The following is a 22,953-nucleotide window of genomic DNA, read 5'->3' as shown; positions in this document are numbered from 1 at the left end:
AAACCCATTCTGATTTTTTTTTTTTTTTTTAATTTCAGAGCTCCAGAGATTATATTGGGGCTGCCATTTTGTGAAGCCATAGACATGTGGTCATTGGGATGCGTGATTGCAGAATTATTCCTTGGATGGCCGCTCTACCCAGGAGCATTGGAGTATGACCAGGTAACAGAGCTGTCAAGATAATCTAGTAGAATTGGTAGATTGTAAAGAAAAAAAATAGACTACTAAGAATGCATTTCTTTAGGTACACAATACATGTGGAAAATCTTTTAAAAATAAAATGGCGAGACCTGAGATCTTGTGGATTTTAAATTCAAGATCTCAAAACTGTGTTTGATTTTTAAAAACTCTTTTATAACACTAAGTACATTTCATAAGCAAAGTTTGAGTCCACAGGCTCAAAAACCAGTTTTGTAAAGTTCGTGGGAGATTTTTTTTGCATCATGTTTTATTATTGGACTGTGTCCATTTAAGTAATTGTGCTTTAGCAGTGTGAATAATAAATTGGGGCTGCATGGATGGGGTCATTAGGGAGGCAATGTGAAATTGCATAGCTCAGAATTGAAGAAGACCTGAAATAGGGATGGGGAGTAGGGGCAGTTAAGAAAAGTGCCAGTGAGGTAAAATGGCTACGGTTTTGGATGTTGGGGAGGGTGATGAGGGAGAGAGACTTGTCTGGCATAAATCAGACAAAGTTTCTGATTTGTGTGGTTGGGTTGCTGTTTATCAAAGGGGGAAGACATGAGAATTAACAGATTTTAGGGAAAATCAGTTTAGAATATGTTCACTTTGGAGTACCTAAAGGCCAGCTGATTGCAGAGTTTCAATAAGCAGTTGAATCTACAGCTCCAGAGCAAGAGATAAATATTTAGATTTAGATATAAAACTAGGGACACTTGGGGCTTGTAGAGGGAAGGAAGAAGACATAAAACTCTGGAAGGCAATGTCATATGGAGGAAGGCAATTAAAGAGTGTCAAGAATTAAGAAGAGAACCAGAAAAAATGTGGAGATGGAAGGAACAGAGTTTTTAAGTAAAAAGGTAATGGGTAATAGTATCACGGTAGAAAAAGGATTAATATGGGACTATTAAATATGTCAGTTAATAGCCTGTTAATAACGCCCATAATATGGTTAAGACAAGTAATAGCCTGTTAATACTTGTCTTAACCATATTATGGGAGTGATAGTAAAATTCAAATTGTAGTGTGTTGAGATGAGAAGTAAGATATAGGCTACTATTTTAAGACCCTTAAGTGAATGAGGAAAGAATTTTAAATAGTTAAAGGAAATTTTGAGGGGGATAGAAGATATTAATCATTTATGTAAATTGAGGGGAATGATCTCAGAGAGGAACAAATAGAAGATGCAGGGGGAGGATGGATTAATTGATAGAGCAGAGTCCTTGAGGTTTAAAAAATGAGAATCCTGTGTTCTCAAACACAGTTTAGAGGAGTTAAGCCTCTTTTTATTCCCTGTGCTGCTTAGCCATTAAATTGGGGAACAGATGTTTGAGGGCCTACTATGTATCAGACATTATCATGGGTGTATATTTAAGTTAACAAAGCAAAGTTCTTCTCTTCATGAAACTTCACATTCTCATGGAGAGTCAGGTAAGAAAATAGAAAGTAATCATGGAGAGTATCAGCTGTTAGAAAGCATGGTGGAGAACAATACAACAGAGTAAGGAAGATACGGGTTACTGAAGAGGGAAGAGCTTATTATTTATTGGTGGGTCATGGGAGGCTTCATGAATAAGGTGACATTTGAGCTGAGAGCTGAAGGAAGTGAAAGATGAGCCATACAGATGTCCGGGCAAAGAGTGTTCCAAACAGAAGGATATTAAGTTCAGAGCCCTGAGGCTGGAACTTTTCAGTATTCTGAGAGTGCTCATCTCTCTTCTGCTACTGACTCAGTCAAGCCAGTGACATAGATGTGGTCACTCCAGTGCTCCCACAGTCATAATTCACCAAGCCTCTGTCAATCTAAGTCTCTCTTAAATCCACTCCTTCCTTTCTGTCCCTACAGTCTCTCAACTCATGCCCTCCTCATCTCTCCTCTGGCTTCAGCTTCTCACCATTCTTAGATGTTAAAAATGTAACTTGTCGATTTCCTGCCTAGATGTCTCCAGTGGTTTCCCATTATTATTACCTCCTGGAGTAAATAAAATCCTTTTGCCTCTGGCTCAATGTCATCTCTTGCCATTTCTCCCTTATTGAACCTCTGTGCTTCCACTCTGAATGTGTGGGCATTTTCTCCTGATTTTCCGTATTTACTCCTATTATAACATTAACACAAACCATAATAGATTAGATTTTCCCCACTCCTCCAGGGCTAACAAACTCTTACTTGTTTTTTAAGACCCAACTTGAGCATTACCTCTTCTGGAACTTTCTGGAACTAGAATTATTTTAGGTATCCCTTCCTTTCTGTGTCTTTACATAAAGCATGCACTTATTATGGTATTTATAATAATTATATCCTTATAACTGCATTATAATTGTTGACTTGTGTATTCCCCACTAGACTGTGAATTTCTCGAGGACACAGACTATATCATTTAATTCTTGACCTGATACCTAGCATAATGTCTGATATTTAATAGGTATTCAATTAATATCTGTTGCATGAAAGAATAAACTCTGATGTTTTGTAAATTATTTTTCAGATTCGATACATTTCTCAGACTCAAGGTTTACCAGGAGAACAGTTGTTAAATGTGGGTACAAAATCCACAAGATTTTTTTGCAGAGAAACAGATATTTCTCATTCTGGTTGGAGATTAAAGGTAATTCATTTAAATATATATATATATATATTTAGAAAAACATTGTCTCATGTGCATAGATAATGCCCTCCATGCTTATTTTTATTTTATTGCATTTTTCCTTCTTTTTAATTTTCATTTTTGGCATACATACCCCTCCCTCCACCCCATAAGGAGGGGAAAGCCCTTTTTTTGAATGACTTAGCTCATTCTCTGACCTGGCAACATAATTATTAACTCATCTTAAATGATTTTTTAAAAAATTTTATGAGTATAATTACTTGTGTTCTGTGTGTTTAATCTTCTTTATCCAGGTCTACATTATTAAGCTTTATAGGAAAAGCACTGAATCTAACCCCTTAGTACATAACCCAAGTACTGAATTTATTCCTGGATCTTTGGGGGATCAACAAATCCTCAATGTAATATTAACTTATTAATTATTTTGTTTAAGGAATTTGTTGTATGTATATGTTTTTTTTTTTTTACCTGAACCAAGCTCTTTTAATTTTTTTGTACTTAAAAAAACGTACATTTATGGTAGTTATTCCTTTTGAAACTACTACTTCTCTTAAAACAGTAATTCCAAACGTGGGACATAGGCCCCACAGGGGGGTAATTTGATTTTTAAGGGGGGCAATTCAAGAATGAGTTATTAACAGTGAATTTTTTGCATTTCTTATGGTTCTAGGGACCTCATATACAGTACATAAATATATATTGTAACATATTTATGTATTTCAGTTCTCTATTATGTTTAAAAATTTTTATATATATATTTTTATTGACTTCAGAGAGGAAGGGAAAGGGAGAGAGAGAGAGAGAGAAACATCAATGAGAGAGAATCATTTGATCGGCTGCCTCCTGCACACCCACTGCTGGGGATCAAGCCCGAAACCCAGGCATGTGCCCTTGACTGGAATCCAACCTGGGACCCTTCAGTCCTCAGGCTGATGCTCTATCCACTGAGCCAAACCAGCTAGGGCTATTACATGTTTTGAAACTTTATTTGCTATTTGTCTCATATCACTTCATATTAATAATATTATTTTTTTAAACAATTTCTTAGTGATTTCTTCCTCAGTACTTCAACTGTGTCCTTTGTTTCTTTTATTTTTCTCTTTCATGAATGCCATGTTGTTCTTTGGAAGCTTGTTTAGATTAAGTTAATGGCCTTTTAGGCCTTCTCCATGTAAATGGGAGTTCACTTTCTGAATAATAAGAATTATATGTCACAGGGGGGCATCAGGATTTTAGAGATGCTTAGGTGGGGCATGTCCAAAAAAAGGTTGGGAACCACTGCCTTAGAATATTCAATATATTAGACTAAATATGCCAGAATTAAAGAAATAAAGAATTTACAAGTGATGGGTAATAACATACTATTTTCCCTCTTTGGTATATTCAATAAGACACTAGAAGAACATGAGGCAGAGACAGGAATGAAGTCTAAAGAAGCCAGAAAGTACATATTCAACAGTCTGGATGATATAGTGCATGTGAGTACCACAGTCACAGTTGTGAATCTTACATGCTGAAGGTGTTGGGCTTGATTGTCAAGGATATGAAAATATCATTTTCTAAATGACTATGGAATGCTTGCTGTTTTTAACCCTTTCAGACAAAATTGATTTTAAGGTTTTAATCTTCCAGGAACTAAGTTGCATTTGTCTTTATTAAGTAATTTATACAATCCTGTTCTTTAGTTTAAAAAAAAATTTTTTTTTCTTTATAAGGGAAAATCCTAGCAAACCAATTTATTTTCTTTTTTTTTTTTTTTTTTTTTTAAATATATTTTATTGATTTTTTACAGAGAGGAAGGGAGAGAGATAGAGAGTTAGAAACATCGATGAGAGAGAAACATCGATCAGCCGCCTTCTGCACATCTCCTACTGGGGATGTGCCCGCAACCCAGGTACATGCCCTTGACCGGAATCGAACCTGGGACCTTTCAGTCCACAGGCCGACGCTCTATCCACTGAGCCAAACCGGTTTTGGCACAATTTATTTTCTTTATACCTCATTAGAAAAGGATTTGTTTAGGGAAAAGGTTTATTTCCTTCTTTGAACCCTATTTGATGCTTGAAAACATTTTGAGAATTTGTTAAACTCAATTGTTCTTTCTTGTTTCAAAATAATTACAGTTCTTCGTTCTTTTCTATGTTGTGGTGTATTTTTTTTTAACTGGAATTTTAGCATATGCTATGGCTTATTTTTATTTGATGACTTGAAATTTTCATTTTGCAGGTGAACACAGTGATGGATTTGGAAGGAAGTGATCTTTTGGCTGAGAAAGCTGATAGAAGAGAATTTGTTAGTCTGTTAAAGAAAATGTTGCTGATCGATGCAGATTTAAGAATTACTCCAGCTGAAACGTTGAACCATCCTTTTGTTAATATGAAACATCTTCTAGATTTTCCTCATAGCAACCAGTATGTTACTTTAAAATCTTTTTAAAAGTGATTCTGGGAAAATAATAATACTGTCTATAAAAAATTAGTGTGTTAAATATGATTCAATTTCTTTATTAAATATAAGCAATTGAGTCAAAAGAAGTCACACTAACTTGGCCAAGGTCACATGGGCTAGTAAGTGGCAGAGTTGAACTAGACCATAAATCTCAATTGCACTCGTGTTCTTTTTCCAAAACACTATATTGGAAATGACTGAGTTGTTTTGTTTTTATATGATAGTCTTATCTTAATAACCAGGTGTGTGTGTGTGTATGTGTATGTGTATGTATGTGTGTGTGTGTGTGTATATATATTAGCAGGAAATGTTAACAGTTATTTCTCTTTTGAGTCCCCCAAACTCTATTTTCAATTTCCCTTCATACCATTTGCTTTCCTCCCCGCCCCCTTTTCTCCTGTGTTGTGGAAGGAAAGGAGGTTTTTGTTTAATGGGGCAGTAGAGAAAAATGTATTCTCAAATTGAGAAGGCCTTAACAGAATTACCTTAGGCGGATCTTGCAAATTCTTTGAACCCCAGACCTTTTTTATTTTAATAAGCTGAAGGGATAAAGTATATCATTTAAAACAACATCTGTTAATATTTTAGAAAGACTGCATGAAGCAGGTATAGGGATAACTGATATCTGCTATTTGTGGATTACACTTAAAATTGCACACCCCTTCTGGGGATCGACCCTGCAACGTAGGCATGTTCCCTGACTGGGAATGGAACTGTGACCTCCTGGTTCATGGGTTGATGTCCCACCACTGAGCCATACTGACCAGGCAAAATTGGTATTTTTATAAAGTTGAACTACTATCTCCACCCCTCCATACTTAAGAAATGTCTAGTGGTTTCCATATATAAACACTTTGAAAATTACATGATAACTCCATAATTGGTACTATTAATTTAGGGATGTGGAAATCTAGAAATTTAGGAAAAATTATTTAGGGTGGGGGGGGGGTCATAAAATTATAGTGTACTAACAAGAAAAAATGCTTATTGTTGCTTTTTTGTCTTAAAAAATATTGCAGATATAAGATAACACTTTTGCTTGATTTAAAATTAAATCTTGTAGGATTTTCTGGTAGAAACAGTATTGGAAATAAGCAGATTAAGTGCAAGTCATAGAATCTTTTTCCTTTGGAAATAATTTTTAAATTAATGTACATTGATTTTAAACTATTCTATACATTTAAAATAACATTGCAGTGACATCTCCCTCCACTTTTTTGTTTTTGTTTTGCAGTGTAAAGTCCTGTTTTCATATTATGGATATTTGTAAGTCTCACCCAAATTCATGTGACACAAACAATCACAATAAAACTTCATTTTTAAGACCAGTTTCTTCAAATAGTACAGCTAATCTGGCAGCAAGTTTTACTAAACTCGGCACATTAAGAAGTCAGGTAAGAATCTAAGAATTTATATTTTTTTATGATTGCTCATTTTGCTTTTGAAGTCTCATGTCAGCAGTTAGAAGGTACAGTGCTGGTGAGGTCTTCTATGGCTGTTCTATTAAATATCTAATATTTCAGGGAACAACTGGAACAGATCTACCCAAATTCATTTGTTTCTTCTCACCTTTCATTCTTTCAATATCCTCTACTTGCCCTCTGTGCCACAACTCTATGAATAGTAGAACTCAGTAAAGTCAGTATCTGGACCCATTTTTATCATAGAATTAAGGTTTTAAGAAATGTGTTTTAATTCTCTTTATAAAGCATGTGTGTAGCAACAAGAAGACTGCTCTGTATAATGACACGTACATTCCTCATTTCAGGCATTAACCACATCTGCACACTCGGTTGTGCACCATGGAATTCCTCTGCAGGCTGGAACTGCTCATTTTGGTTGTGGTGATGCTTTTCAGCAGACACTGATTATCTGCCCCCCAGCTATCCAAGGTATTCTTTCATTTAAATTACACTTTGAATTTAGGCATGGAGTATTCTTAAACAAATCTAATTATTTCTTAAATATACTGTACAGTTTTTGCTACTATTAGTGCTACATTTGAATTTAATTTAAGCTTGTCAGTAGCCCTTAGACCAGTAACATTTCATCGTTGACAGAATGGGTCATATGACAGTTGTATTTCCTGTAGAGTCTAGCACGATAAAATGCCTAAGTAGAAATTAATGAGCTTGAAAGCTATGGGTTGGCCTGTTTAAGTTTTGGTCAAAGGAATTCTGTCCCAGATGTTATAGTCCTGTTCTTGAACCATATCTTAGATTTTTGTTTTTTAAAAGGATTGATTTTGACTAAATCAAATCCCTTAGGTAGATAAAAATATCAAATTAAATCTTCAAGTGTGATGGGTGGCAGAATTCCTTTGAAGAGCCCATAAATTCTCAAAGGGGAATTTCTTAGTGGTTCTTAGTGGGTGATAGCAGCAGGTGTTGTGATCGGAATAACGAGAATAAAACCCTACTTCCTAGTCCTTTCATAGCATCTTATTCTTGCTAAGATTTAACATCTAGTTATATCTTAAAGCAAGAGGTTAATTATAATTGGGGCCCTAACTAACCCTTTGAAACATGATGTTAATACTGTATGTATAGGTATGTATGGTGTAAGTAAAAATTGTTGCTAAGTCTGTACACCTGGGATATAGTTCTGTTTCTCCGATTTGCTGTGTTATCATAGACACATTTGTTAACCTGTTTCAGTCTTAATCAAAGGAAACAGGCTGAATAGATATTGTCTTAGTCGTTTCTAGCTCTTAATATTTCTGGATTCTGAAGGTTATTTGAATTTTATATTTGAATTAAGAATTTAAGCAATTTAAAAAATTTTTAAAAATCTACCACAGTGCCTAACAAAGCACCAAGAAAATATGTATGTTGCCTTGATTGGTTGGTAACAAGAGATATGAAAACATGTCAACTCTATAGCTGTGGGAAGAGCTCAGGAGATTTATCTCAGTGCAGTGGCGGATGCAATGGCGTGAGCACACTCCGCCTATACAAGCTTCCTCGGCACACCGGGAAGTGGCAGCGCCTGCCTGAGCAAGCCCCCTAGAGCCCCTACATAGTACTCTGATCTTTCCTACCATTGGTTGCCCTAAGGATGGTGTAAACTTCTGATTGGTCTGGAATATTATATATGTTGCTGCACTTACACAATAAACTCAGACCTGCGTCACTGAACCTGGTCTCCGGAGTTGGGCATGCTTCGTTAGGACTCTGTTGGCCTCACCCCCACGGGACCCCCTGCTTCATATAGCCACTTTTGTTTTACCCATGTAGCTTTACTTTCATCATATGTGTGTGTGTGTGTGTGTGTGTGTGTGTGTATGTGTGTGTATATATATACACACACACACACACATACAAACATATATATATTGGGTTTTCATATAAGGTTTTATTGAGAGGAAGGTTTGTATCACTAAAAATATAAACAACAACTTAGATGATTGCTTCGCAAGATGAGCTTGTGGTCCAGTGGTGGACTGTTCCTGTGACAGTGACTCGCGGCTGGTCTCTAATAATGAAAATGAAAATACCCACATCATTATATTGTCAGTACTCTGAAAGGTTTTACTGTGTTTATTCACTTGATTTTTCTCAACTATGTATTATAAAAATTTTAAGCATATAGAAAAGTTCAAAAAATAATATACCTTTTACCCTAGATTCAACAAATGTTAACACTTGATAAAAATAATTAGACCTCTTCAGGGGAGAAGATAATAGGAGAATTCTTCTTAAAATACTAATTATGAGGAAAGTTTAAGGGCAGTGTGATTTTTGTAGGGATTTGAGAATTTGCTGTTCTTTAATCCTTGTTAAAGTGAATTATGAGATTGTCTATACTGCAATATATCTACATTGCTGAGCGTGCTTATAGTCCTTTTCTTGGGTAATTTGCTGATCAAGACATGCTTTTTTGAAGGGGCAAGAAAGTCAGTTTATAAAAATAATCTGAGGATCTTTGTTAAATTTAATTCAGATCTAGTTCTTTAGGTGGAGTTCAGAGGGTAGAACACCCAGGCAGTAAGATAAACTCCTCTGTGCAGAAAATAAACACAACAAAATAAACTTTCCCCTTTGGAGTTTTAAATTTTTTATTTTTCAATTATAGTTGACTTTCAGTGTTATTTTGTATTAGTTTCAGGTATATGCACAGTGGTTAGACAATCACATAACTTTGCAAAGTGATCCCCTCAATATTTCCAGTACCCACCTGGCACCATACATACTTGTTACAATATTTTTGACTATATTCCCTGTGCTGTACTTCATATCCCCATGACTGTTTTATAACTATTAATTTTTACTTCCTAATCTCTTCACCTTTTTACCTAGCTCCCCAAACCCCTCCCCTCTGACAACCATCAGTCTTTTCTCTATATGTGTGAGTCTGTTTCTATTTGTCTGCTTATTTATTTTGTTCTTTAGAGTCCACATATAGGTGAAATCATATGGTGTTTGTCTTTTGCTGTCTGACTTATTTTACTTATTAGCATAGTACCCTCCTCTTTAGGGTTAACACTTAAATATATTCATGCAATAAAATTGTAAAGTTATTTTTCAGTAGGAAAAGAAGACAATTACATTTTTCTCTAATGGCCAATCAAATATACCTAAGATCACTTTTATCTAAAATTGATTGTATCAAACAATCTGCCAACCTATATTGAAAGTAACTGCTGCAACAAATTGCTTTATAAGAATGTACCAGAAGTTAGATAAAATGTACATTGCTTTCCTAATAGATTACTTTGTTAGTGTTAATGAAAATGTTATGTAGGAGATGGTTTTACAATTTAAATCAGAATTTAAACAATTGTTTAAATTTATAAGAGTTTAGGAAGAAAAATTCTTTCTTCGAGTTAACTTATGTTTGAGAATTATTCTTTTCTATTTCACAGGTATTCCTACAACGCATGGTAAACCCACTAGTTATTCAATAAGGGTAGATAATACAGTTCCACTTGTAACTCAGGCCACAGCTGTGCAGCCACTCCAGATCCGACCAGGAGTTCTTTCTCAGGTTGGTAATAATTCATCCTTTCTGCATATGTGCTGTCCTCCTTATACTCAAGTAGGGGTACTGATCTATTTGTAAAGTATCAGTCTGTGATGTTGGGAAACAATGAAAATAATCTGGATGGGAATTCAAGCCTTTCTAGATTATTGACTTTAACTTTTAAATTATTAGATGATTGTTTAATGTATTTTTGATTTTAGGATCTAATAATGATGAATGATTTATAACTTCTTTCTTCTCCCTCCCTCCCTCCTTTCCTTCTTTCCTTCCTTCTCTTTTTTCTTGTTTGTTTGTTTTTGGTGCAGCAGACATGGTCTGGTAGAACACAGCAGATGCTGGTACCTGCCTGGCAGCAAGTAACACCCTTGGCTCCTGCTACCACTACATTAACTTCTGAGGGTGTGGCTGGTTCACAAAGGCTTGGAGACTGGGGGTAAGTTAGAAACAAAAGTACTTTTTTGTGAATAGTTTGAAAAATAGTTCTTGTTAAAAAAGAGATTCAATTTTTAAAATTTTCTCCTTAGGAAAATGATTTCACACAGCAGTCATTATAGCTCAGTGATGCCGCAACCTCTTCTAACCAATCAGATAACTTTATCGGCTCCTCAGCCAATTAGTGTGGGCATTGCACACGTTGTCTGGCCTCAGCCTGCCACTACCAAGAAAAATAAACTGTGCCAGAACAGGTTGGTGTTGATATTTTAACTTTGCTCTGCATTTTGAGAATTAATCTTTAAGATAAATTTTGCATGTACACTAAAGGGTCACTCTGTTGTATTCAAAATGACCTCTTTGATAGCTTTGTTACAAACACTAAGCCAGCTCCCTTCTCAATTTCTCAGAGGTATTTTGGTAAAACTAATGGAATGGGAGCCAGGAAGAGAGGAAATAAATGCTTTCAGTTGGTAAGACTGTCTTTATTGCCCTTTTGATATATTACCTACCTATAATTTTAGACCATTTTAGACACAGATATCACATTTACCAAAAAAAAAAAAAAAAAAAGGCCATTTGAATGTAATAAATGCAACCTACATTAATATTTCTAGAGATAATATTTTATATTTTACAAAACTTATCTGTATGTTAGTGTGTTATATACATGATCCTGAACCAAGTGAAAATTCACACTACTCATTTTAACAAGATTTCTTAGAAAAATGTCATGTTCATATTTTGACTGTAGAAATGACACATTATTTCTTTGATTGCAGGAGTAATGCATTGCAGAATACCAATATCCCACATTCAGCATTTATTTCTCCAAAGATAGCAAATGGGAAAGATGTCGAGGAAGTGAATTGTATAGAAACACGGGACAATCATAACTCAGTAGAGGCAAGAAATTGTTGTGAAACATCTGTCAGGCAGGACTCTGATTCATCAGTTTCAGACAAGCAGCGGCAAACCATCATCATAGCTGACTCCCCAAGTCCCGCAGTGAGTGTGATCACCATCAGCAGTGACACGGACGAAGAAGAGACGACACAGAGACATTCTCTCAGAGAGTAAGTGCCAAGGCAGTTTCCTGTGTTGATGCTGCATCCTTAAATAATAACGATGGCGCCCCCTGGTGTGGTGAACAGTAACTTTCTGTAACCTAGTGTCTTTGGAGTAAACTTCCTAAGTAGTATTTAACATGGTTATAGCATTTCCCTGTATTTATAAGCTTTTGTCTGTGTACGTTACTCTTCACTGATTCAGATACTTAGATGAATTAAATTTTGGCTACCTGACAAATATCTTCTCATTTTTTTATTTCCCTCCCCTTCTCTCTTACTAGTTGTAAAGGTAGTCTAGATTGTGAAGCTTGCCAGAGCACTTTGAATATCGATCGGATGTGCTCACTAAGTAGTCCTGATAGTACTCTGAGCACCAGCTCCTCAGGGCAGTCCAGTCCATCCCCTTGCAAGAGACCTAACAGGTAAAGGAATTTTAATAGTGTTAAATAATACATATGAAGTCAACTAAAAAGCCTATGATTTCTTTTGTACTTGTTTAAAATAATAAAGGTTTTAAAAGAATCATCTGTTTTAAAAGGGTGAAAAGCCACAAATTTCAACTTTAGCTCCATACACTATTATTATAACTTAAGTTTTGAATAAGAACATACACTTTGTCAAAATAAAACAAGACTGTTTTGCATAATAAAGTGATGACGCAGTGTCAGTAGAATATCTGCTGTGATTCTTTCTCTCATTGGTGATTGATTAGCATGGTTCCATCCGTATTTCCTTGCCTATCCTTCCTTTTGCCCAGGAACATGGATTGCCACTAGAGTAGTAAGCTTCCTCTAGCCAGCATGATGCGCTAACACAATGGTTCTCAACCTGTGGGTCGTGACCCCTTTGGCAGTCGAACGACCCTTTCACAGGGGTCGCCTAAGACCATCCTGCATATCAGATATTTACATTACAATTCACAACAGTAGCAACATTACAGTTATGAAGTATCAACGAAAATAATTTTATGGTTGGGTCACAACATGAGGAACTGTATTTAAAGGGCCAGAAGGTTGAGAATCACTACGCTAACACAGCCACAAAAGTTTAAGCGAAATATATTTGATTTTAGCTTTTAGGATATTTTTTTAAGTGAAAACAAAATTTGAATAACTTTTAGGTCTTAATTTTATACATTTGTCTTCTCTTTTTCCTTAGTCAGGTATTGCATACTTATAACCAAAGCTCTGTGGAAGACAAAGTAACTTTACCACATCTTCTTATAAATTGCTTATAATGTGGTTTGGAAGTTGATACTATACACACATATACATAAATATGTACGTACATATGAAAACATGTATATATAAGTGTATGTATAAGATATATGAATAAGCCGAAACCGGTTTGGCTCAGTGGATATAGCGTCGGCCTGCGGACTGAAAGGTCCCAGGTTCGATTCCGGTCAAGGGCATGTACCTGGGTTGCGGGCATATCCCCAGTAGGAGATGTGCAGGAGGCAGCTGATCGATGTTCCTCTCTCGTCGATGTTTCTAACTCTCTATCTCTCTCCCTTCCTCTCTGTAAAAAAATCAATAAAATATATTTAAAAAAAAAAGATATATGAATAAAAATATGTAACTAAAATATACCTATAGAGAGATATGCTTCAAAATGTTAAATATGAATTGAATGATTAAGACAGACAATAAATGCCGTGGAAATCACGAGGAGAGAGATTGTCAGGGCCCAAAAGGGTCAGGAAAAGATGAGAAATAATGGGATTCTTGCTAGGCCTGCAGAGGAGTGGGGGAAGACCTTTCAAATAACTAGTGAGTAAAAAGAACACGAGGCACCACTAAAGAGATGTATTTTAACATTAGAATTTAATTTGAAATATCCATAATGTTTGTACGTGTCATTTAAATTATCCAGAAGAGTGCTGCTTTTGTGGTATTTGATGAAAAGTTCTGGAATTTATAAAGTGGGATTTATGAACTGCTACTAAGGATCAAATGGGAAAGGAAAGAAGAGAAAATCCAGTGCTAAAAGGAGGTTCCTAAACAGGACAGGATTAGGATTATCAGTCTGAAGAGAGAATTAACATGAGAGTCTAAAAAATTTATGGCAAAAATGTTATTGACCAAGGAAGAAGTAGTAATTAGATATGAAATAATTGAATAAGTTGGTTACCAATTTGCTGGAGCCTGGATACCATTTAACTTTACATTTAATGTGAAATGCATATTATTCATAAAAGTACTTTCTCACTGTAGTGTGTCAGATGAAGAGCAGGAAAGTGGTTGTGATACTGTGGACGGCTCCCCAGCGTCAGACTCTTCGGGACCCGACAGTCCGTTTGCAGAGAGCAGTTTTGCGGAGGACACTCATCAGAACACAGAACTGGTGCCCTCTTCCAACACAGAAACCAAGCCAGCTGTCTGTACTGCTGTGGTGCCGCCAATGGGACTAGAGAATGGATTAAATGCCGATGAGCATGTGGCAAACACAGGTAAGCTGAGTCCTCCCTATTTCTTTGGTAGTCCCTTAAAAGGTCTTTTTTTAAAAAAATTTTTTATTGTCGGAGCTATTACACATGTCTCCATTTCCCCCCGCTTTGCCCACTTCCACCCAGCCTCTGCCCCCTCTTCCTCCGGGCCATCACACTGTTGTCTGTGACTGTGGATTATGCATATATGTTCTTTGGTTAACCCCTTCACCTTCTTTCATTCAGTCCCCTCCTCCCTTTGCTCTGACAGCTGTCAGTCTATTCCAATATCCACGGCCCTGTTTCTATTTTGTTCATCAGTTTATTTAGTTGATTAGATTCAACATGTGAGTGAGTGAGATATGGTATTTGTCTTTCTCTGACTGGCTTATTTCATTTAGCATAATAATCTCCAGGTCCATCCATGCTGTCACAAAAGATAAGATTTTCCTCTTACAGCAGCACAGTATTCCATGGTGTAAATGTACCACAGGTTTTTTTTAATCACTCATCTACTGGTAGGCATCTGGCTCTTTCCAGATCTTGACTATTATAAATGATGCTGCTATAAACATAGGGGTGCATATATTCTTTCGAATTGGTGTTTCAGGTTTCTTAGGATATATTTCCAGAAGTGGGATCACTAGGTCCAAAGGCAGTTCCATTTTTAATATTTTGAGGAAACTCCATACCGTTTTCCCCAGGGGTTGCACCAGTCTGCATTCCCACAAACTGCACTAGGGTTTCGAACCTTTTCTCCATATCCTCCCAGCATTTGTTTGTTGATTACTGATGGTAGCTATTCTGACAGGTGTGAAATAATATCTCATTGTGGTTTTAATTTTCATCTCTCTGAAAAGTGGTTTTTTTCACCTGAGGACATTTTTTCCATTGATTTTTAGGGAGAGTGGAAGAGAAAGGGAAAGACAGAGAGAAACATTGATGTGAAACACATAGATTGGTTGCCTCCCGCACAAGCCCTGACCAGGGCCTGGGCCAGGGAGGAGCCTGCAACTGAAGTATGTGCCCCTGACCAGAATAGAACCCGGGACCCTTGGGTCCACAGGCCGATGCTCTATCCCCTGAGCCAAACCGGCTATGGCTAAAAGGTCTTAATTTCAGAACACAGAGAATAGTATTACCAAAAGTCATCTCCGAATTTCCAAGTTGATCTTGCCAAGTTGCACAAAAGAAATCTCTTTTTATGTCATCCAGTGCTTGGAAATCATCAGATCCCTTTCCTTGTTATTTAATTTTAAGTTTCGCAAATCATTATTGTGTAAAATATCTAAAGACCTTTCTAATTTTTATATGAGAAGGAAAAAGCATTAATGCTTTAACATTTTGCTCATTGCTAGATTCTATATGCCAGCCATTAATAAAAGGACGATGTGCTCCTGGAAGATTGAACCAGCCTTCCACAGTGGGTACTCGTCAGCAGAAATTGACATCAGCATTCCAGCCCCAGCATTTGAATTTCAGTCAGGTACGTTTGTCATGTGAATTTATAAGAAAGAGCCTTTGGAATTTAAATGCAGTAGTATTTCACTTGCGGGGAAAAGATTCTGAAACTGCAATCTTAATAAATTTTACCCCTTTCCTTATCCTAGGTGACTAAAGAGTAATAAGCCCGATAGAGGAAAATTAAGCAGATTATCCACAGAAATTGAATGCCTCAGAAGAATAAAACTCTTAGATTCTCTTAAATATAATTTTTAGTGTGTTTGTTTTCTTAGACCCTTTAAATCAGAATGCACATTAATGGATTGATGGCTACATTTCTTATGTGTTAGTCATGGTGATAGTGAGAGATGGTGTCTTATTGAGTATTTTCCATCTATTCACCAGTGAGTTTCTAAACTTGGGGAAAGAAAAGATCACAGCTATTGGAGTAAGATCTGTGTCCAAATCCTGGTTTTGCCAAATATTACCTTAGCCAGGTCTCTTCAGCAAATCTGGACCACAGTTAATGGGAATAATAGCTATATCATGGGGTTGTTTTGGAACTAAATAATGTCTTGTATGTAAAATGTTAGCTCTATGCATGATAAGTATTCCTCAAATGGTAGCTATTAGTGGTGAGGGGATAGTGATACTACTAGCAGTGGTAGTGGCAATGTTAATATTATAATAATATGTAGTAATAAGTATTACAATGTTAGTACTAATATATAATATCATTTTTCCCCCTCTTGATTTATACTTAGTACAATCTAAGATCTGAGAGATCCTCTATGAGATATCAGTCACAGTTTATTGTAATTTCCCTTATCCTTTTCTTTTTTAACTTATAAATATGTATTTAGTGTGTTTTGTTGGCTTGTTTGTTTTGGATAGGTTCAGCACTTCGGATCTGGGCATCAAGAATGGAATGGAAACTTCGGACATCGAAGACAGCAAGCTTATATCCCTACTAGTGTTACCAGTAATCCATTCACTCTTTCTCATGGAAGTCCCAATCACACAGCTGTGCATGCTCATCTGGCTGGAAGTACACACCTTGGAGGACAGCCTACCTTACTTCCATACCCATCATCAGCTACCCTCACTAGTGCTGCACCAGTGGCCCACCTCTTAGCCTCTCCATGTACCTCAAGACCTATGTTACAGCATCCAACTTACAGTATATCCCATCCTAGTGGCATAGTTCACCAGGTCCCAGTGGGCATAAATCCCCGCCTGTTACCGTCCCCAACTATTCATCAGACTCAGTACAAACCAATCTTCCCACCACATTCTTACATTGCAGCATCACCTGCGTATACTGGATTTCCATTGAGTCCAACAAAACTCAGCCAGTATCCATATATGTGAAAACTCAAAAGGAGTATATTGAAGAAGCTCAATGATAGAAACATTTGATTAAAAATAAAAACATGGTATTTAATAAATATTAGCCATGGCACAAGAAACTTATTTTTGAATCATGTAGACTTGGGTGCAATTTAAACAACTTTGAGCTTTAAAAAAAACAAACTCACTTTTAATGTGTTTTGCACATTTGGTATAACTTGTCTTTGGTCATGTTATCTTCTTATGTAGTAACTCTAGACAGGTGACTTATGGGAGCAGAAGTCCAGTTTTGCTCCTGCTATTTTTTATAAAATTGCCTTCTAACTAGTGCAAGACACGTCCACATTTGGGAAGCCATTCTGTGTACAGACTTAGAGCAACAGATGCACATATGTCAAAATTACAGCATACCAGTGAATTGTATTATCTGTGTCTTAGTGTATAAATGTGGGGTCACTTACCTAAGAAATTGAGCTATTGTTCCTTACATTTGCATGTGTCTTTGCATGGGCAAAATGTTGCCTCGACTTTGCTCTTAAATGTTGTTCTAATAATCTCAGCTGCATTGTAAACCGTTCCCACACATAGTGCCTTAAATATTTGAGGTTGTTAATGTTATTACCTATATATAAATGTTGAGGACTGCAGCACTTAAAAGTCAGACCTACTCTTTAGTTTTCTTTTGATAGAGTAATGTTCATTTTTGGTTGTGTGTGGTATGATTTCAGGTTGTAGCTGTTTTTTCCTTACTAAGAGGGCAGCATGTTCGCTATAGCTGAATTCTGCTGTCTGAATTTTCAGAATGATCTAGCTTCAAGAAAAGCAAGCATTTAGTAGTGCTTAAGAAAAACTGATTCAGTATCTAATGGATAGTTGATATCTGTCACAACACAGCATTTTATATACAGTTAAGTAAAACTGCTATACAATCTAAGTTTATTTTGGGAGTGTTTGCTGTATAATTGGATTTAATAAAATATTTAGAGGTGCAGTAGGCATGACTTTGAGTAGATAATGAAAGAAAATGCAAATTGCTCATTGATTCATGATGTGGTTTCATCTTAGCTTGGGAAAACCATGCAGTATTTAATAAGTAGTAGCAAAATATTTACTGTTGAAGCTTGAAAAGATGTGAGTTCTTTGTGTGCAATTTTTCATTTATGCATGTGAGGGTTTTGGTTTTTTTAAAAAGTATTTTTACATTGTAGTACTTGTTTGCTTGTTGGTGGTGTTTGCTTATTTTTAATACATTCCGTCAGGGACAGAAATTACATGCATTTCTTCCTAGGAAGTGTGTCTTGGGTTTTTCCTTTCTTACTCTCTCTTTCGTTTTTTTGGTGATGGTGGTGATGTTTAAATGAAGTTGCTTTACAGCACCAAAGACTTAATCATCCATTTCCTATATAAAAGGTAGCTACTTTTTGCATAGACCTCAAGTATATTGTAGTGTAGAGGTGGAATGTAAGGAAAGGTATTAAACAGGCTGTGTTTTAGCTTATGGGCAAGTAATAAATTGTATCATTTATCTTGAATGTATCATAGATAAGCTGCTATATAACGATTGCCACTTCAAATAGCTGTGAAATTAGGTGATTAACTAGTTGTTACTTAGCCTTCTAATTTCTGTATAAGTCTAATTACATGAAATAGAAGTTGAGGTTTTGATTTTTTACTTTGCTTTTCTGTTTGGAGTGTCATTGTAACTACTGTATTGTAAATGATGGAAAATAATTGCATATGTTATTTTGGGTGTGTTAATTGCATCAGTATTTTATCTATTAATGTTTGTGCTCATCACTGCATATAAAAACTTGGATGTATCAATGTAACTTAATTTTTTATTTTCATACTGGCATTGTAGACACTTGAGAAAGCTGTATCTTGCAGGCTTGACTTAACTTTTTTTCCTTAAAAATCTGGAATATAATCTTACAGCATTTACTGGAATAAACAGTACAAAGCATTTGAGTGTAAAGCTCTCCAAATGTTTTGGATTTATAGCATTTCTTTGATAAATGAATTGCATACCACTAGTACAGCTCTAGTACAGTGTTGACAATAAGCTAATGATGGACAAACTTTTCTTTACTCCATTAACACAAGCAGTGTTTTATTTAATAATCAGTGAAATAAATGTGCCTGAAATTGATTTTAAAATTTACAGTATTAGATCATAAAATAAAAACCAGCAGTACATTTTTAGTCACACTGAAAATGAAGGACTTAATTTTCCCCACAAGTTTCAGTGTTTTTAGTAATCAATTCTATGCATTTTATATAAATAGAAATATGTATATATTACACATAAAAAAGAGTAGCCTAAGATTAATTTAAAAGATTATTTACAGATGGCAAATTTATGGAGTCACTATTTAAGTAAACGTCGTTGTCCTCCACAGCCTTCTAATTTTATTTATATGGTCCAGCAGATTACTGGTATCTGTTCACTTCATGGAAGAGAATCAGTGCTGGCAGCGGATGCACCAGAAACAGGTGCAAAGGATCGACTGATGTTTGTACCACAACAGGTACAAAACTGGCGCAGTTTGCTTTTTATTCAGGGCCATTTTCACTACCCTGAAATGTCCTATTTTCTGTTTTTCAGTTCCAAGACTACGATGGTCTTGTTAAGTGGACAGTAAATGATAAACTTCAATGTTTTCATAATATAATAGTAATGCTTGATAAAGGCATACCCCAGTTAAGTACATCACTCTGAACTGATTCTAATCATGGGCTTTTTATGTGTTTAAAAATGAAAAATGTTAAAATCCTGTTAAAGCCTAAAGCATATTGACAAAAAAGGTTTGGATTTATACCTTCATTGAAGCCATTTTTACCAGTTTTCTTGGTTTTTTAATACTTTCTTAAATAAAACACTGCATGAATTTCAAGTTGCATATTTGCATACTATTTTAATTTACAAATTATTTTTTATCAAATATCCTGATATTTAGTTTACTTTTTTTCTTCAGGGTGTTTAAGTATGTTACTGTAGTAGCAAAGCCTTTTCATTTTAAAAATCTCTACTACTTATTTTAAACTTTGTTTGCGTTAAGTAAAAGTTAAATCATACACTGCAAGGTGTAGGAGGATTTGTTTTAATGAACCAATGATAGATTTGATTACTAAGTTTGAACTGTTAACTGTTTAACAATCTTAGACTTGTGGCTTTCTTTCTTTGGTTTGTTTGTTTTTGCTTTTCTATGCTACACTAGTTTGCCATGTAGCAATTGCACTGTGCAATATTACAATAAGGACTGGGAAAATTTTTATGGATGTAATGTCTATTACGGTTTGCGATAGTATTTCTCTCTAGTTCTCAGTGATTTAAATGTGACCAAGCCTTCTGTACTTTGTCACAAAAAGCGGGTTTTCCAGGTGACTATTTTGGTGAGTGTCAAAATAAGAATTTATGGTGTATTACTGTCGATTCACTTTGAATTAAAATATATATATTGCAGCAAACAGCTTGTTGACTTTTTTTCCAACCCAGGACTGCTTATAGGGTAGGGAAGGGATTGGCTAGTAGCATTTAGAACCTAATTTCTCTCAGTTAATTCTCAAAACCATTTGTGTGAGATAGGTATGATTATCTTCATTATAGAAATGAGGAAATAGGTCAAAATATCTAGGTAAATTTCCCAAAGTCACATGGCTAGTGAATGGTGAATCTGGGATATGAACCAGGCTGTTTAACTAGTTTACTTTCCACTAGTTCTTTTTATTTTTCAATTACAGTTTACTTTCAGTATTTTGTATTGGTTTCAGGTATACACCTTAAAGGTTGGACAATCATATACTTTACACAGTGTTCCCCTTGATATTTCCAGTTACCAACTGGCACCTTACAAAGCTATCACATATTAATGACTATATTCCCAATTCTGCACTTTACACCCCTGTGACTATTCTGTAAGTACTTCTTAATCCCTTTACCTCTTTGTCCCAGTCACCATACCCCAGCCTCGCTGGTTCTTTTAAAACTGAAGTCTGAGTACTGCAGCCATGCGATACCCATGGTCCATTTCATTGAAATATTATTTTCTTAAATTTGTTTGAGGTAAATATTTCTGTTAAGTGTGCGTGGAGGAAAATTAGGGAGTTCACATGAAATTTTAAGATATAAAACATGAGACTTCAAAAGAATGTGGTTATAGTAGGTGAACTTGGGTTATATTCTCAAATACCACCTCACACTTCAAGGATCTAATTTGAGAAGCAGCATCAGTAGGAATGTTTTGTTGGGGGGGAGCACTCTAGCACACACCACGGAGAATATATATTCTTGATATCTCAGTCAACTTTTAAGTGAAGCATAACATATATATATGCACTGTGGTGTCTGGCTTCTTTTGTTCAACATTTTATTTGTAAGATACACCCATGTTGTGTGTAGTTGTGGTTCGTTTATCCTCATTGCTGTATAGTATTACTTTGTGTGCATCTGCATGCCAAAGTTATTTTTTGGATAGCCAGTTTGCTGGAATAGTTTATCCTTTGAGTTTTCTTTCAGTTTTGACAGTATTGCTATATTATAGTATGACCAGCAGGGGGAGAAATAGTTCTCTAGTAATTTTTCTTTCAAGTTTGGTCCTATAAGAACTTAAAAGACAATAAAGTAGAAATAGCGGCAGTGTGGACCATGTCCCATGAAAATTGGTAATGTAATGTGAAATTTTTCTAACTTTTGTAAGTAGATTTTGAAAAAGTGAGAAAGGATTTCAAGCCTCAGTGAATTCTTAAAGAACGCTTAGATGTAGTTGGTTTATCCTAGAATCAACAGAAGGCATTCATCCATCCATTCTTCCACTGCCATGTAGACTTGCCACATAGTCCAAAAAATGTATGCATCATTTCCTGTCCAGCAAAGGAAACTTCTGTGCATGAACTGAAGAACATGTGAGTGGCAATTGATCACCACCAATGGCATCTTTAAAAGAAGTAATGTGATTGGTCACTGATCATGAAGTGCATTTATTATTGATATAGTGATTTATGGACTGAAGAGCCAATGGCAAAGTTTGTACTTCATGCAATCACTCGTGGTAAAATACATATTCTGTGGTAACTAACATTTGAACCACATTGTTGCAGACTGATGTCATTTTAACTAAAACCTGTGCAGATCGGAATCACATAAAGCAAGGGCTTGTTGTATTTATTACTTTTGTTTTTAATACAATATGTTATGTAATTCAATTTTCAATAATTAGTGTTTAACAACTGGTTCACATAATTCCTGAAAATTTAACAATTGACTCTAATACAAGCCAGATTCAGCAAATCACTACAGAACCCCATAAAGCACTTAATACTTCACTTTCCTCATTTATGTGGACAGCAGAGGGGCCGTGACTCGTTCAAATTCACAGGAAGAATGGCTGAGCCAGAACTGTCATTCCAAGGCTGATATTCTCTTAAAATTCTGATAACTTGCATTCAGAGAATCTCATGGTTTACTGTAAACCTGCAACCTCATTCTATATATTCTTGGTATCCATAAAGAGGATATATTAGGAAATCTAATAACTTCTAAAATACACATTTATTTTAGTTCTTCTATTTCCTACTTAGCCTTATTTCATTAATAGCTGAGAGAATTTATTAGCTTTGCTAGGTTATATACTGCAGTCACAAATGATCCCCACCCCCCACCCCAGTCTAGTAGCTAAAACAACAACCTCATCTCTTGCTCTTGTTACATGTCGGTCCCAGGTTGGTGGCAGCTCTGTTCCTGGCCAAAGGTCATGTGTGGTCCATGGGTTTTCTTCATTTTTATATCTGGGCTGAATATTGGACTTGTTCTCCTAATGGAAGAGGAAAAAGATGCAGAGTTGGACCTTGCAATGCTTCCTAAAGCTTATGAATGGACCTGGCTCTCAGTCACTACTATCACATTCCATTAGCCAAAAATAAGTCACACAGCCAAGCCTAATGTCAATGGGGGGTGGGGGGGGGGAATAATTGGGAAGACAGTGCAAATCAGACAGCGATGGTTGGGGAAGAACAC

General features: G+C 35.8%; 1 protein-coding gene across 6 annotated transcripts in view; it reads left to right on the top strand.

The window, feature by feature from the left end:
- The window catches only part of HIPK3 (homeodomain interacting protein kinase 3), a 72,333-nt gene extending 51,925 nt beyond the window's left edge, over positions 1–20,408 (top strand). For 2 of the 6 annotated variants that reach the window (XM_036326287.1, XM_036326289.1), the window contains exons 3-17: positions 39–162; positions 2,667–2,786; positions 4,178–4,264; positions 5,013–5,197; positions 6,469–6,628; positions 7,003–7,126; positions 10,099–10,220; positions 10,523–10,650; positions 10,742–10,903; positions 11,060–11,122; positions 11,432–11,725; positions 12,001–12,141; positions 13,936–14,171; positions 15,506–15,633; positions 16,485–20,408. In XM_036326287.1, the coding sequence (XP_036182180.1) occupies positions 39–162; positions 2,667–2,786; positions 4,178–4,264; positions 5,013–5,197; positions 6,469–6,628; positions 7,003–7,126; positions 10,099–10,220; positions 10,523–10,650; positions 10,742–10,903; positions 11,060–11,122; positions 11,432–11,725; positions 12,001–12,141; positions 13,936–14,171; positions 15,506–15,633; positions 16,485–16,961 (2,551 nt within the window). In that variant the 3' untranslated portion in view covers positions 16,962–20,408. Of the gene's footprint in view, positions 1–38; positions 163–2,666; positions 2,787–4,177; positions 4,265–5,012; positions 5,198–6,468; positions 6,629–7,002; positions 7,127–10,098; positions 10,221–10,522; positions 10,651–10,741; positions 10,904–11,059; positions 11,123–11,431; positions 11,726–12,000; positions 12,142–13,935; positions 14,172–15,505; positions 15,634–15,757; positions 16,443–16,484 lie in introns of those variants that run through there. The other 4 variants (XM_036326290.1, XM_036326293.1, XM_036326291.1 and 1 more) reach the window with 4 other exon arrangements.
- The last annotated feature ends 2,545 nt before the right edge of the window (positions 20,409–22,953 follow it).

Source organism: Myotis myotis, unplaced genomic scaffold (assembly GCF_014108235.1).
Source record: "Myotis myotis isolate mMyoMyo1 unplaced genomic scaffold, mMyoMyo1.p scaffold_m19_p_10, whole genome shotgun sequence".
Classification (NCBI taxonomy): Eukaryota; Metazoa; Chordata; class Mammalia; order Chiroptera; family Vespertilionidae; genus Myotis; species Myotis myotis.
The sequence above is the reverse complement of the archived record's forward strand: the minus strand, read 5'-3'. Positions and strand labels throughout refer to the sequence as shown.